Genomic DNA, 17,196 nt, shown 5'->3' with positions numbered 1-17,196 from the left:
GACAAGGTGCCACACCAAAGGCTGCTACGTAAGATAAAATTGCACGGTATTACAGGTAATGTATTGGCATGGATAGAGGATTGGCTGACCAGTAGAAAGCAAAGAGTAGGGGTAAATGGGTGTTTTTCTGGTTGGCGGTCAGTGGCTAGTCGTGTGCCTCAGGGATCAGTGTTGGGACCGCAATTGCTTACAATTTACATAGATGATTTGGAGTTGGGGACTAAGTGTGGTGTGTCAAAATTTGCAGATGACACTAAGGTGAGTGGTACAGCAAAGTGTGCAGAAGACACTGAAAGTCTACAGTGGGATATAGATAGTCTAAGTGAGTGGACAAAGGTCTGGCAGATGGAGTACAATGTTGATAAGTGTGAGGTCATCCATTTTGGTAGAAATAACAGCAAAATGGACTATGTTTTAAATGGTAAAAAATTGCAGCATGCTGCTGTGCAGAGGGACTTGGGTGTCCTTGTGCATGAATCGCTAAAAGTAGGATTGCAGGTGCAGCAGGTAATTAAAAAGGCAAATGGAATTTTGTCTGTCATTGCTAGAGGGATGGAGTTTAAAAACAGGGAGGCTATGCTGCAGCTGTATAGGGTCCTGGTGAGGCCACACCTGGAGTACTGTGTGCAGTTTTGGTCTCCTTACTTGAGAAGAGATATACTAGCACTGGAGGGGGTGCAGAGGAGAGTCACTCGGTTGATTCCAGAGTTGAGAGGGTTGGATTATAAGGAGAGACTGAGTATACTGGGATTATACTCATTGGAATTCAGAAGAATGAGGGGAGAGCTTATAGAAACATATAAGATTATGAAGGGAATAGATAAGGTGGAGGCAGGGAGGTTGTTTCCACTCGCAGGTAAAACTACGGCTAGGGAGCATAGCCTCAAAATAAAGGGAAGCAGATGTAGGACTGAGGTCAGGAGGAAATTCGTCACCCAAAGGGTTGTGAATCTGTGGAATTCCCTGCCCAGTGAAGTGGTTGAAGCTACCTCACTGAATGTTTTTAAGGCAAGGCTAGATAAATTTTTGAACAGTAAAGGAATTAAGGGTTATGATGAGCGGGCGGGTAAGTGAAGCTGAGTCTCAAAAAGATCAGCCACGATCTTATTAAGTGGCGGAGCAGGCTCGAGGGGCCAGATGGCCTACTCCTGCTCCTCGTTCTTATGTTCTAATGACCCCTTTTAGACCTCTTAATTCCTCATTTCAGATTGGTCCTACTTTCCCGATATTCTTCCAAAGCTTCGTCTGTTTTCAATCGTCTAGACCTTATGTATGCTTCCTTTTTCCTCTTTGCTAGTCTCACAATTTCACCTGTCATCCATGGTTCCCTAATCTTGCCCTTTTTATCCCTCATTTTCACAGGTACGTGTCTGTCCTGCACACTAATCAACTTCTCTTTAAAAGCCTCCCACATATCAAATGTGGATTTACCCTCAAACAGCTGCTCCCAATCCACATTCCCCAGCTCCTGCAGAATTTTGCTATAGTTGGCCTTCCCCCAATTCAGCACTCTTCCTTTAGGACCACTCTCGTCTTTGTCCATCAGTATTCTAAAACTTACGGAATTGTGATCACTATTCCCAAAGTAATCCCCTACTGAAACTTCAACCACCTGGCCGGGCTCATTCCCCAAAACCAGGTCCAGTATGGCCCCTTCCCGAGTTGGACTATTTACTTACAGCTCTAGAAAAGCCTCCTGGATGCTCCTTACAAATTCCGCTCTATCTAAATCCCTAACGCTAAGTGAATCCCAGTCAATGTTGGGAAAATTAAAATCTCCCATCACCACCACCCTGTTGCTCCTACATCTTTCCATAATCTGTCTACATATTTGTGCCTCTATCTCACGCTCGCTGTTGGGAGGCCTGTAGTACAGCCCCAACATTGTTACCACACCCTTCCTATTTCTGAGCTCTGCCCATATTGCCTCACTGCTCAAGTCCTCCATAATGCCCTCCTTCAGCACAGCTGTGATATCCTCTTTGATCAGTAATGCAACTCCTCCACCCCTTTTACCTCCCTCTCTATCCCGCCTGAAGCATCTATATCCTAGGATATTTAGTTGCCAATCTTGCCCTTCCCTCAACCAAGTCTCAGTAATAGCAATAACATCATACTCCCAGGTACTAATCCAAGCCACTGCCCAAATATATCAGTTCACTCACGTTCCGAGAGCACAATTCGACCGCTTCCACTCAGCTCCGCTGCCGAAATGAAGAACTTACCTCCCGGCAGCCCCCTGGTCCTTGCTCTCACTGCTCCTGCTGCAAAAAAAAAATGGAGCTAAGAAAATACATTTTCACTCAGTGAGTAGTTTGAGTTGGGCATGCACTTTGCAGACAGCTTCAAGGCATTCAAGAGGGCATTGGATAACTTGCACATTATTTCTATTTAAATTGTTTTGGGGAAAGGGTGGGAGAATAAAAATTAGTCATGATGCTAATTTGGGGAGCTGGTGCAGAAATGAGGGGCTGAATGGCCTCCTTCCACACTGTAACATGCTGTGACTGAATTCTGAGAAAGGTTCAGTGATCTTGTGAAGTACCTGAGTGTTATGAGTAGGCACAGTATGCAATGGTGTCATGAGACATGTGAATGTGTCATCTTATTGTCTATCTTTGTCATTGCCTCCCTAAAAGTTGGAGACTTGAAACATTAAGTGTTTATCTGGCATGCTGCCAATCTTGCTGAGAATTTCTGTCATTTTTGTTTTATATCGCTGCTAAGATCTTGCAATGATGTAAGAGACTGGATATATTGAGGGGAGAATTCGAGGATTTTTTTCATTGGAGGAGCTATGTTGGCTCCAGTGATCTTCCTCACTAGTGTCTAACTTGTGACTTACAGCATTCATTTGAAAACAATAGCTTAAAATCAGATTTACATTAGATTTATTTACCAAATGGACATTTAAAATGCTGCACCCTTGGCAATTTTTTTTTGTGTGCCCAGTTCAAATTGAAAAGCGCTAGCAAACCAGTCTGTGTATGATTATATATGGAGATCTGGCTCGCTGTTGTTTTCCTGGATGGTTTCCTGCCTCAGCTCATTGGCAATGAACCTTTAGCATAGTGGTCTGCTGTCCTGCTTGTCTGTAAGACCATAAAATGTAGAAGCAGAAGTCAGCCATTCAGCCCATCAAGTCTGCTCCAACATTTAATGAGATCATGACCAATCTGATAATCCTTAACTCCACTTTCTCTACCTTTTCCCCATAACCATTAAGAATCTATCTCAGCTTTGAATATACTTAATGATCCAAACCAAAACAGCCCTCTGCAGTAAAGAATTCCACAGATTTACATCGCTCAGAGAATAAATTCCTCCTCATCTCTGTTTAAATGTGATTCTTGACTCTTGATCCCTCATTCTTGAGATTACACTTCTGGTCTGATATTTTTCCTCAAGGGGAAACAATAACTCTGCATCTGTCAAGTCCCCTAAGAGTCTTGTATGTTTCAATAAGGTTCGTTTTTCTATATTCCAATGGGTACAGGCCCAGTTTACTTCACAACTACCCAATCTACTCCCAACTAAATCCTCCACCCTAGCCTTTTTTAGTAATCACTCATGGGATGTGGAATTTGCTGACTGGACCAATATTTATCGGCCATTCCTACTTACCCTTGAGAAGGTGGTGGTGAACTGCCTTCCTGAACCACTGCAAAGTACAAAGATCAGTACAGCACATGAACAGGCCCTTCAGCCCTCCAAGCCTGCACTGACACAGTTAGCCCTTCCATACTAAAACTGTCTTCACTTACAGGATCCATATCCCTCTATTCCCTTCCTATTCGAAAATCCAAGTATTCGTCCTGAATGCTGCTATGGTGTTTGTTTCCACCACCTCCTCTGGCTGCATGTTCCATCACCGCTGCAGTCCATTCGGTGTAGGTAAAGCCACAATGCTGTAGAGGAGTTCCAGGATTTTGACCCAGCGACAGTGAAGGAATGACGATACACTTCCAGGCCAAATTAGTGAGTGGCTTGGAGACGGACCTTGCAGGTAGTGGTGATCCCCTGTTTTTGCTGCCCTCACCCTTTCAGGTAGAAATAGTTGTGGGTATGAAAGGTGTTGTCTAAAGGCTTGGGGGTAAATGTTTGAGTTGGAGTGGTGGGAAACACTTCTGGTGGGAAACTGCTTCTGTGTGCTGAACCTCAATGTGTGTGCTTCTGTGTGCTACTCCCTTAATTGATATAGAGACAAGATTCCTGTCTAATTAATGGAAAAGCCATTCAGTTAGTAACTACAGGGAGAAGTCCACCTTCAGTGTTCAGTCCCACCACCGACGCTCAGTCGCAGCAGTGTGTACTATCTACAAGATGCCCTGCAGAAATTCACGAATGGTCCTCAGACAGCACCTTCCAAACCCCATGACCACTTCTATCTTGAAGGACAAGGGCAGCAGATACACAGGAACACCACCCCTGCACGCTCCTCTCCAAGCCCCTCACCATCCTGACTTGGAAATGTATTGCTATTCTTTAAGTGTTGCTGGAATAAGATCCTGGAATTCCCTCCCTAATAGCATTGTGGAATGTAGCCGGTGGATTGCAGCACTCAGGAAGGCAGCTCATCAGCACCTTCTCAAGGGCAGCTAGCGATGGGCAATAAACGCTGGCCCAGCCAGCAACACCCACCAGGCAATGAAAGAGAAGAAAATCTTATGTGCCTTTGACATGGTTATTGATTGATCTCCTTGACCTGGGATGGATGGTGTTTTTGTTTTTATTTGGGCAAATAGTGCAACCTGTAAGGGGAGGTTTTTTTTTCCCACATTGTAATCAAGTTATTTACAGAATAAAAGCTGCAGAACAACTTCAAAACTTATTAATGGTTCTTCTGTCTGTCCCCGTCTCTAGGGACAACCAAGATGTTTCTGCAGTGTGTGCTTACGACATCACAGACGTGCAGAAAGCTTTCGATGGGCAATATATGGAGTACAAAAGAGAGTCCGACAAATGGGGCATTTACCGTGGTGAAATCCCAGATCCCCGTCCTGGCACAGTAAGTGGGGTATCAATTGTAGCAAGTGATTTCTGCCCATTGCAATGAAAGGATTTACTTTAAAATAAAGAAAACAGCTAGACGCAGTGTCTCAAATGTTAGATCTGAAGTGGGAACTAAAGCACCTGGAATTAAGGGTAGTGTATTGAGATGGATAGAAAACTGTTTGGCAGACAGTAAACAAAGAGTAGGAATAAAGGCAGTGACCAGAGGGGTACCGTAGGGATCTGATCTAGGACCCCAGCTCTTCACAATATATATTATTGGTTTGGATGAGAGAACTAAATGTAATATCTCCAGATTTGCAGATGATGCGAAGCTAGATGGGAGGTGAAGAGGATGCAGAGATACTTCAGTGTGATTTGAACAAACTGAGTGAATGGGTAAATGCATGACAGATGCAGTATGATGTGAATAATTCTGAGGTGATCCACTTCACTGGCATGAACACAAAGGCTGATTTGAATGTCTATAAATTTGAGAGAGGTGATTGTGCAGCGAGACCTGGGTGTCCTCATTTACCTGTCACTGAAGGTGATGCACAGGTGCGGCAGTAAGTGTAGTGAGAGGATTTGAGTACAAGAACTGGGATGTTTTGCTGCAATTATGTAGGTTAGAGGCCAAAAAACTGCAGATGCTGGTATCCAAGCTTGACAAACAGGAGGCTGGAAGAACACAGCAAGCCAGGCAACATCTAGAGGAAAGGAGCAGGAAGGATGTTCCCAATGACCGCGGAGTTTAGAATCAGATGTCACATTATTAATGATACAGGACAGATCTTTTAGGACTGAGATGAGGAGAAATTTCTTCACTTAGAGAGTGGTGAGCCCGTGGATATCTCACCACAGAAAGCAGTCGAGGTGAAAACATTGACCGAAAGAACTGCGGATGCTGTAAATCAAGAACAAAAACAGAAGTTGCAAGAAAAGCTCAACAGGTCTGGCAGCATCTGTGAAGAAAAGTCAGAGTTAATGTTTCAGGTCCAGTGACTGTTCCTCAGACCTGCCAAGCTTTTCCAGCAACTTCTGTTTTTGAGGCTAAAACATTGAATGTTTTCAAGAAGCAGTCAGATGTAGCACTAAAGGGATCAAAGGATATAGGAGAAGTATGGGGGAGTGCTGAAGTGGGGACAGGTTAATAATTTGGGTGTTCAGTGAATGACAGAGCAGGATCATAGGGCTGAATGGCTTACTCCAGCTCCTGTTTTCTGTGTTCCTAAGGCACTCAGGACAGGGATCCAAGGATTGATAATGTGTTATGACTGCTGCTGGAAGGGCAAATGATTGGATCTCCCTCCAAGTTGAATAGCCTGCTGATTCTTGTGTAGAGTCGTGAAGGGTGCAGACTTTCAAAATCCCAAAGAACACACATGGAACTCCATCTCAGCAACAGAAACCTTCAGTACAATAGGACAAACGTCCTTCCTGGGTGTTTGCTAGTACTGTTGGTGGGAGTTTAGACTAATTTTGCAAAGGGACAGAGTGAATAATAGGGAGCCACAAGTCACTCTGGAAGATAGAGCATTATATCATCAAATTTAGGCACGAGGAACTGTGGCAAGGCTGGAAAGGATTCATCTTAATGCCTTGCAAGTAAAGCAGATGAGTCGAGGGTGCTGATTAATACAATGGGGTGTGAGATCATTGCTATCGTGGAGACTTAGTTGAGGGAGGGGCAAGACTGACAGCTCAATATTCCAGGATATAGAATCTTCAGGTGAGATAGGAAGACTGTATATTAGGAGGTGATGTTGTAATATTGATCAAAGAGTGCTAACTGAAATAAGGAGGGTTGACAGTTTAGAAAGTACTGAAATAAGGAGAGATGATATCTTAGAAGGTTCCCAGTTAAGGCCATAAGACCTTGAAGCAAAAGCAGATGATTTGGCACATCAAGTCTATTCTACCATTCAGTGTAATCATGGTTGATTTGATAATTCTCAATTTAACTTTCCTTGCTTATCCCCATAACTCATGATTCCCTTACTAATTATAAATTTGTCTGTCTCAGTCTTGAATACATGTAATGACACACTGGCCGAATGGCATTGTTTTGTATTGTATCATTCTATGATTCCAATTCCAGAAATTCAGTATCTTCTGAAAGTAGAAATTGGTCATAAATGGGAAACCCCTTATTTTACCCTCTGGTTCTAGACTCTCCTACAAGGGGAAACAATCTCCCCTCAATTACCTTGTTAAACCCCCCAAGAATCTGACATGTTTCAGTAAGGTCTCCTGTCATTCTTTAAAACTCCAATGAGTGCAAACACAATCTACTCAACCTAACTGCATAAGAAAATCCCTCCATGCTCAAAATCAGTACGGTGAACCTTCTTTGGAATGCTTCCAGTGCCAGTATAGCTCTCCTTAAATAAGGCGACCAAAACAATATTTTGGGTGTGGTCTGACATAGTACCTTGTATGATTATGGCAAGTCCTCCCTATTTTTATACACCATTTTCTTTGAAATAAAAGCTAACAGTCCATCTACCGTCTCTATTACCTGTTGAAAATGGATGCTAGCGTTTTGTAATTCATGCACAAGACTTCCAAATCCCTCTGTTGTGCAGCATTCTGCACTCTCTTCCCATTTATATGCTATCTACCAAGGCTTTTGTCACTCACTCAACTTGTATTCCTTTTCAGACCCTTTGAGTCATCCTCACTACTTGCCTTTTCACCTGTTTCTGTGTCATCCACAAACTTGGAAGTGGTGCATTACTTTGTTTGTCCAAGTCATTAGTATATATTGCGAATAATTGTGGCCTCTGCACTAATTCCTGTGACATTCCACTAGTTATAGATTTGAAATAGAGAAACGGGAAGCCGTAGACTACAGGATGGTCAGATGGGCAGAACAGTAGCAAATGATATTAAACTCTGAGAAGTGTGAGGTGATGCATTTTTGGGAAGACTAACAAGTCAACAGGCTATACACCTTTGTGTACAATACAGAGGATCAAAGGGAATTTGGTGTGCATGTCCATACACCCTGAAAGCAAGAACGCTGTGGGAAGTAAGGGAGGAAATTGCAAGGTCCCTTGCAGAAATAGTTGGATCATCGATAACAATGGGTAAGGGGTGATGACTGGATGGTAGCTAATACAAAGAATGATATGTCTCAGGAACAGGCCCTTCGGCCCTCCAAGCCTGTGCCGACATGTTTTGCCCTTCTATTACCAAAACTGACTTCAATTACAGGATCCATATCCCTCTATCCCCTTCCTATTCATTTATTTGTCCAGGTGCTTCCTGAATGCAGCTATTGTGTCTGTTTCCACCACCTCCTCTGGAAACGTGTTGCAGGCACTCACCATCTTTTGTGTGAAAAATTTGCCTCGACATCTCCCTTAAACTCACCCCTCACCACCTCCCACACCTTGAACCTGTTCTCCCTAGTAATTGACCTCTTCACCCTGGGAAAAAAAGCCTCATACTTTCCACTCTATCCAAGCAATTCGCAATCTTATAAACTTCGCTCAGGTCACCCGACAACAATGAGACAACATTGGCTATTCTCCAGACCCTCTGGGACCTCACCTGTGGCCAGTGAGGATACAAAGATGTCTGTTAATGCTCCAGCAATTTATTCTTTTGCCTCCCTCAATATTTGGGATAGATCCCATCAGGACCCAAGGACTTATCACCTTAATACTTCTTAAAATGCACAACACCGCTTCCTTTTTAATAGCAACTTGGCTTAGAAACTTGACATTCCCTTCCCTGAGATCATCCTCCACTAATTCCTTCTCTTTGGTGAATACCAACAGAAGGTATTCATTTAGGACCTCACCTACCTCTTCTGGCTTCACACATAGATTCCCCCCTTTGTCCTTGAGTGGGCCAACCCTTTCCCTGGCTACCCTCTTGCTTTTTATATATGTATAAAAAGCCTTGGGATTCTCCCTAATCCTGTTTGCTAACAATTTTTCATGACCCCTTTTAGCCCTTCTAATTCCTTGTTTAAGTTCTTTCCTACTTTCCTTATATACTTCAAGGGCTTCATCAGTTCCCACCGTCCTAGACCCTACATATGCTTCCTTTCTCTTTCTGACCAAGGTCATAACATCCCTGGTCACCCAAGCTTCACATTACTTGCCATACTCATCCTCCATTCCTGCAGGAATGTGCCGCTCCTGAGTTTTTATCAGCTGTCATTTGAAATACTCCCACATGTCCAATGTAGATTTACCCTCAAACAACCGCCTCCAAACAAAATTCTCCAGTTCCTGCCTAATGTTGTTGTGGTTCGCCTTCCCCCAGTTTAACACCTTCACCTGAGGAATGATGTTATCCCTATGAGTATCTTAAAACTTGTGGTATTATGGTCGCTACTCCCGAAATGCTCCCCCGTTGAAACTTTACTCACCTGGCCGGGCTAATTTCCCAAAACCAGATCCCTGGTTGGACTGTTCGCATACTGTGTCAAGAAACCCTCCTGAATGGTCCTTACAAATTTTGCCCTATCCAAGCCCCTCGCACGTAGTGAGTCTCGGTCAATACAGGGGAAGTTAAAATCACCCACGACAACAACCCTGCTGGTTTTACATTTTTCCAAAATTTGTCTACATATTCTCTCCTCTATCTCCTGCTGGCTGTTGAGAGGCCTGTAGTATACATCCAGCGTTGTACTCATACTGCCTTGCTACAAGAGTCCTCTGATGTATCCTCCCTCAGTACAGGTATAACATACTCCTTTACCAGTAACGCAATTCCTGCACCCCTTTTACGTCCCCTCCTATTACACCTGAAACATTTAAATCCTAGGACATTCAGCTGCCAGTCCTTGTTGTGCCTTTGTTTAAGAAGGGCTATAAGGAGAAACTGAGGAACTATAGACTGTGAATGTGACTTTGGTTGTGGGTAAATTGTTGGAGATGATTCAGAAAGATAGGATTTATGGACATTTAGAGAGGCAAAAATTGATTAGGGATAGACAGCATGGTTTTGTGCGAGGAAAATTGTGTCTCACAAACTGGATTGAATTTTTTGAGGAAGTTACCAAAAAGATTTGTGATGGCAGCGCAGTGAACGTTGTTAGTAAAGTCTTTGACAAGGTTCCGCACGGTAGTCTAATTAGTAAAGTTAGGTCACACGAGATTCAGGGTGAGCTTGCCAATTGGATACATAATTAACGGCAGAGGACAGAGAGCTGCGGTAGAGGGTTGCATTTCAGACTGGAGGCCTGTTACAAATGGTGCTCCAAGGGATTGGTGCTGGGTCCTCTTTTGTTTGTCACTTATATAAATGATTTGGATGAGAATATTGAAGGCATGGTTAGTAAGTTTGCAGACAACACCAACATTTATGGCATAGTAGACAGTGAAGAAGGTTTTCTAAGGTTACAAAGGGATCTTGATCAAATGGGTCAGTGGGCTGAAAAATGGCAGGTGGAGTTCAATCTGAGTAAATGTGAGGTATTGCAAATAGAAGGACTTAAGAGTTCAGGTACAGAATTCTTTGAAGTTTGTGTCACATATAGACAGGGTGGATCAAAAGGCGTTTGGCACACTTGTCTTCATTGCTTAGGCTTTTGAGTATCGGAGTTGGGACAGCATGTTAAGGTTATACAGGACATTGGTGAGGCCTCTTCTGGAATACTGTGTCTGGGTCTGGTTGCCCTATTATAGGAAGGATATTATTAAGCTAAAGAGGGTTCAGAAGAGATTTACCAGGATGTTGCTGGGTATGGAAGGTTTGAGTTATAAAGAAAGTCTGGATAGGCTGGGACTTCTTTCATTGGAGTGTAGGAGCTTGAGAGGTAACCTTATAGAGGTTTATAAAACAATGAGGCATATAGATAGAGTTGATGGTAGATGTCTTTTCCCTAGGATGGGGGATTTTAAGACTTGGAGGCATATTTTAAGGTGAGAGGAGAAAGATTTAAAAAAGACAAGAGCAAATTTTGTACACAGGTTCACGTGTGGAATGAACTTCCTGATGAAGTGGTGGATGCGAGTACAACAACAACGTTTAGAAGACATTTGCATGGATATATGAATAGGAAAGGTTTGGAGGGATATGGGCCAGGAGCAGGCAGGTGGGACTATTTTAGTCTGGGAGCATGGTTGGCATGGACTGGTTGGACCAACAGGTCTGTTTCCTTGTTGTATAACACTGTGACTCTCTGACTGGTACTGAAAGTGGTTAAGGAGCCATATAGAATACCGGCTTTTATTAACAGAAGCATTGAATACAAGAGCAAGGGAGGTATATTGAAGCTATGTATATTGTCAGTTAGGCCCCAGCTGCAGTCCTGTGTGCACTTCTAGTCACACACAATTGAAAGGATATAACTACATTAGAAAGGTTGCAGAAGAGATTCATTGGGATGTTGCCAGGGCTGTAGCAATTCAGCTGTGGAGAGAAACTAAACAGGCTGAGATTGTTTGCTTTCAAACAGGGAAGGCTGAGGGAGGTTCTGATTGAGGTGTACAAAATTCTGAGGGGTGTAGATAGAGAGAACTATTTCCTTGAGTAGAGGGATCACTAACCAGGGGCTTTGGTTTAAGGAAAGGGGCTGGAGGTTTAGAGGACATTTAAGAAAAGAATTCTTCACTTCAATTGTGGTAGTTATCTGGAACTCACTCCCCCAAAAGGGTGTTAGAGGTGCAAATATCTAAGAAGTATTTAGATGAACACTTGAAGTGCCATAACTTACAAGGCAATGGACCAAGTACTATCAGATGGGACTAGAGTAGATGGGTGCTTATTGATTTGTGCCAATACAATTTGCAAAGGGCCTTTTTCCATGCTGTAAAGTTCTGTATTTGTACAAGAGAGTAGGCTGAAAGAAAAGCTTTTCCTGGGGATGTGGTTAGACAAGATGTAAACCTTCCTGCTAACAGTAAAAGCATCAAATGACAATAATGTTATTGGAAGTTACATCAGAGTCGTGGAATATTAAGGAACAAAGCCTTACAAAAACAAACTGTTACAAAGATTTGCGGTCAAGATTAATACCCGTTGAGTTCATTGGCTCAATGGTTTCTATTTGTTTCATTTAGGCAGCTGAAAACATTGTTAGTTGGAGGTGGATTGAATAGAGTCACTAATTTAGACATCGATTTATAAAAGTTCAGAAAGCAAACCTTGTGGGAAAATTGGATTAACATCATTAAAAGTATAATCAGTAACATTAGTGCTAAGGTGGTGGGGAAGGCAACGGGTGCTGGATTTTCATCAGTAGAGATACAGTCATACGAATGTACAAACATAGGCCAGTCGGCCATTTAATCTTGCTGCCATTCAATATGGTCATAGCTAATGTGTTTGTGTTTTGAGTTTCAGACTTCCACCTCTCCCCAGTAGCCTTTGATTTCCTTGCCTGAAAAGAATCTACTTGCCACTGCCTTAAAATTATCAACTGACCCATCTCCATCACCTTCTGAGGTTGCAAAACTCTCTGAGAGAGAAAAAAAGTCTGTCCTAAAAGGGTAACCTCTAATTTTAAAATATTGCCCGTAGTCCTGGGTTTACCCACAAGAGTAATCATCTTTTCCATATCCACCTTAATAAGACCATTCAGGACCTGATGAACTTAGAACATAGAACATAGAACAGTACAGCACAGTACAGGCCCTTCGGCCCACGATGTTGTGCCGAACTTTTACCCTAAACTTATGGTCTATCTAACCTTATACTATCATCCATATGCCTATCTAATAGCCGCTTAAATGTCCCTAATGAGGCCGACTCCACTACACTCTCCGGCAATGCATTCCACGCCCCGACCACGCTCTGAGTAAAGAACCTATCTCTGACGTCTCCCCTATATCTACCTCCACTCACTTTAAAACTATGCCCCCCTCGTAATAGCTACCTCCACCCTAGGAAAAAGTCTCTGGCTGTCTACTCTATCTATACCTCTAATCATTTTGTACACCTCTATCAAGTCACCTCTCATCCTTCGTCATTCTAAAGAGAAAAGCCCTAGCTCTCTCAACTTTTCCTCATAAGACCTTCCCTCCATTCCAGGCAACATCCTGGTAAATCTCCTCTGCACCTTTTCCAATGCCTCTACATCTTTCCTGTAATGAGGCGACCAGAACTGGACACAATACTCCAGATGTGGCCGAACCAGGCTTTTGTATAGCTGGAGCATAACTTCTATCAAATCTTCTACCCAACTTTTCCTCATAGGACAACCCACTCGTTCCACGTATCAATCTGGTAAACCTCCTCTGAATCACTTTTATCTTTCCTTCAATAAGGAGAAAAAGACTGCATGCAATATTTGACATGTGGTTTTACCTAAATAATTGAAGGTGAACTTATATGTTCAGTTTCTCTCGTGGTAAAGGCTATCCCATTCGGCTTCCTGTTTACAGGCTGTACCTGCAAAATAACATTTTGTGACTCACAGGAAGGCAGTGAAACTGTGATAATGTCACTGGGCTAGTAATTCAGAACTCCAAAGTTCTGTTAATTGTCATAAGGACCATCTGGTAAATGCCCTTTGTGGAAGCAAGTTTGTCATCCTTACCTAGCCTAGCCTGTATGAGATTCCAGACCCACAGCAGTATAGAGTCATAGAATCATACAGCGTTGAAAGTTGACTCTATGTACACCCTGATAATTAGGACTTGGTAATAAATGTTGGCCTAACCAATGATGACCACATCCCTTGAACAAATTAAAAAAAAAAATACACTAGAACATCTAGCTCCCTGTGCACCTCTGGGCCAATGGGAAGAGTGCCTTAGTTTTCTGAGTTTTTAGTGAGGGGCCCTTTTTTGATATATAGTTTGGAGAAGGAGTTGATAATGATCTGGAGCTCAGTTTCTAAATGAGCATGTACACAAGTGTTATCTGCGTCCTGAAGCTCTATGACTAGGGTGGATGGAATGATTTATGATCAGTGGCAAGATCCTGGAGACTCACATCTTGGAGCCTACACTAAGCACGTGGAGACCGCACAATGCATAATCACTTCCAATATACTAGCTTAGCCTTCAGATGCCAAGGGAAAAGAGTATTTAAGGGCCAGGATCTCAAACGCTAAACTAAAATCATGCTTTTCCTGGCAGCAGTAATGCTGCTCTCCTAAATGCTTTGGTGAAAGGAACAATCTCCAGCAGGTACCTCAAAGGACAGGATAACCATAATGGTACCTTCACAAGATTGTCCTCATCCTTAATTACAGGAAAGATGTGGAATTGTTGGAAAAGGTGCAGAGGAGATTTACCAAGATGTTGCCTGGAATGGAGGGAAGGTCTTACGAGGAAAAGTTGAGAGAGCTAGGGCTTTTCTCTTTAGAACGACGAAGGATGAGAGGTGACTTGATAGAGGTGCACAAAATGATCAGAGGTATAGATAGAGTAGACAGCCAGAGACTTTTTCCCAGGGTGGAGGTAGCTGTTACAAGGGGGCATAGTTTTAAAGTGAATGGAGGTAGATATCGGGGAGACATCAGAGGTAGGTTCTTTACTCAGAGTAGCCTGGGCGTGGAATGCATTGCCGGAGAGGGTAGTGGAGTCGGCCTCATTAGGGGCATTTAAGCAGCTATTAGATAGGCATACAGATGACGGTATAAGGTAGGGGTGGAGGTTGGATAGACCTTAGGATTAGGGTAAAAGTTCAGCACAACATCGTGGGCCGACGGGCCTGTACTGTGCTGTACTGTTCTATGTTCTATCCATGCAAGGCAGCCCAATAGCAATGTCCTCTGTCAGGCCAACTGTCCAGCTTTGAGGTGCTAATCATTCAAAACCAGTTCTGCTGCACAGGCCTTATATCCATATGCCTGACGGCAGCAAGGTGGCTCAGTGGTTAGCACTGCTGCCTCACAGCATCAGGGACCTGGGTTCCATACCACCCTCGGGCGACTGTCCGTGTGGAGTTTGTACATTTTCCCCGTGTCTGTGTGGGTTTCCTCCGGGTGCTCTGTTTTCCTCCCACAGTCCAAAGATGTGCAGGTTAGGTGGATTGGCCATGCTAAATTGCCCCTAGTGTGCAGGCTAGGTGGGTTGATCATGGGAAATGCAGGATTATAGGGATGGGGTAGGGGAATGGGTCAAGTGTCAGTAGAGATCTGGCATGACAGTAACTAGCCTGACTGGTTATTGGTATAGTGGTTATGATACTGGACTAATAATCCAGACATTGGAATGAATGAAGCAAAAACAGAAATTTCTGGAACAGCTCAGCAGGTCTGGCAGCATCTGTGGAGAGAAAGCAAAGATAACGTTTCTGATCAAGTGACCCTTCCTCAAAACTGAGGAAGTTCTAAGGGTTTGGAGGAAGAGTCACTGTACATGCTTCTAGACCTGCTGTCCTTCTCCAGCAATTTCTGCTTTTGTTTCTGATTTACAGCGTCTGCAATTCTTTTGGTTTTTGTCTGAATGAATGATCTGGGACTTGAGGTGTCAGTCAAACAAAAGTTTAATCTCATTATTAATAATAAGAAAGTTATTGCACTGTCATAAAAACTTGTCCTGTTCAGTAACTTCCTTCAGGGGCAAAAATCTGCTGCTGTTACTCAGTCTGACATGTCTGTGTTTCAGGTACCTTAAGCGACTCTTGGATAGGCACATGGAGGATAGTAAAATGTAGGGTATGCAGGGTAGTTTGGTCTTAGTAGGATAATAGGTCAGCACAACATTGTGGGCCGAAGGGCCTGTACTGTGCTGTACTGTTCTATGTGATTACAGACCAATATCAAAATGGTTAACTGTCCTTTGAAATGGTCAGACATGATCAGCTATGTCAAACTGTTACAGAACAAAAGGTACTATAGGTGTATTTTCACCGCATGAACTGCAGTGGTTCAAGAGAACAGCCCATCGCCACCTTCAGATGAGCAAGAAACACTCACCTTCCTGATATGGCTGGAACGCATGGAAAGAAATGTAAAGGTGCTGGTGTTGCTGAGGGTCAGAAACTCGGTGCTACTGAAATTAATTTTTCCTTTTCATTTAATTTTGTTTAGTGCATCACTAGCCAGTTGAAGGAGAAGGGCTACAACACATCCTTGGACCTGCCAGATAATGTGCTGATGTTTGTCCGAGATCACCTTCTGATGGCCGATTGCATCCACCCAATAGGCAGGAGGCCCCTCCTCATCATGAGAGACACACTATATTCCAAGATCCTTGTCAAGAAAATGAATGCCGGGACTGAGGTTTTGTACTTGGGGACAGGTAAGGAAACGTTACCCTCCTCCTTGTACATTTGTGACTTCACTGCTTCCTGGCAGAAAGGTTGAGGTGCACTGGGAGAGCAATGTCTGTTAGAGTCTCCTTTGGTTTAGAAAAGTATGAACCCTCTCCCAATCACCTCCCCAAAGAGAGGTGGAGGCATTTTCTTTTAATGCATCAGTCCGCTGGTGGAACAAAACTTTGTAAAAAGGAGGAACTTGCCTTTATTGAGTTTCTTAAAAGCATTGGAATAGACTATCTGTAGGCTCCTTCTGAGTGTAATTAAAATTTCCAGTTGATACCCTTCTCTATAAATCAGCAAGAAATTGGGGATCAGAAAGTGGAAGCATGCATTCCAGTTCTGACAACAAGCCTCAACCTGTAATACCAGGCTAGCCACTTCTGTTAGGCAATATTTCCTGTTTTTAATCCATTTTAACTGTATACTTCGGAATGGCAGAGAAGTTTAGAACAAATGGTATGTATTTGCTCGGATTGATATGTGACATGTTATGATCCAGGGACAAGGAATCAGGGGTAACAGTGGCGAACAGGAATTATTGATATTTGAGTACATTGACTGTATATAAAACTCCTGCAATTGTTGTTGACCAAATTGGAATATTCCCATTGCCCGTGTTTTGGTGGTATTGTGGCAATGTCACGGGATCTATCTTTCTATCGCTTTCTATCGGTATGTCAGGAATAAAAGAATGACTACAGTAAGATTGGGGCCGGTCAAGGACAGTAGTGAGAAGTTGTGCGTGGAGTCCGAAGAGATAGAAGAGGTGCTAAATGAATATTTTTCGTCAGTATTCACACAGGAAAAAGACAATGTAGTCGAGGAGAATACTGAGATACAGTCTATTAGACTAGACGGGATTGAGGTTCATAAGGAGGAGGTGTTAGCAATTCTGGAAGGTGTGAAAATAGATAAGTCCCATTGGCCGGATGGGATTTATCCTAGGATTCTCTGGGAAGCTCGAGAGGAGATTGCAGAGCCTTTGGCTTTGATCTTTATGTCGTCATTGTCTTCAGGAATAGTGCC

General features: G+C 43.1%; 1 protein-coding gene across 1 annotated transcript in view; it reads left to right on the top strand.

Annotated features, from left to right (window-relative positions):
• Window positions 1-17,196, top strand: part of sema4f (sema domain, immunoglobulin domain (Ig), transmembrane domain (TM) and short cytoplasmic domain, (semaphorin) 4F) — a 103,849-nt gene that overhangs the window by 63,270 nt on the left and 23,383 nt on the right. The window contains exons 8-9 of the mRNA XM_048603712.1: window positions 4,864-5,008; window positions 15,941-16,151. Coding sequence (XP_048459669.1) covers window positions 4,864-5,008; window positions 15,941-16,151 — 356 coding nt within the window. The remainder of the gene's footprint in view (window positions 1-4,863; window positions 5,009-15,940; window positions 16,152-17,196) is intronic.

Source organism: Rhincodon typus, chromosome 1, assembly GCF_021869965.1.
Source record: "Rhincodon typus isolate 14 chromosome 1, sRhiTyp1.1, whole genome shotgun sequence".
In the NCBI taxonomy this organism is placed as follows: domain Eukaryota; kingdom Metazoa; phylum Chordata; class Chondrichthyes; order Orectolobiformes; family Rhincodontidae; genus Rhincodon; species Rhincodon typus.
Note: the sequence above shows the minus strand (reverse complement) of the source record. Positions and strands in the feature narration are given on the sequence as shown.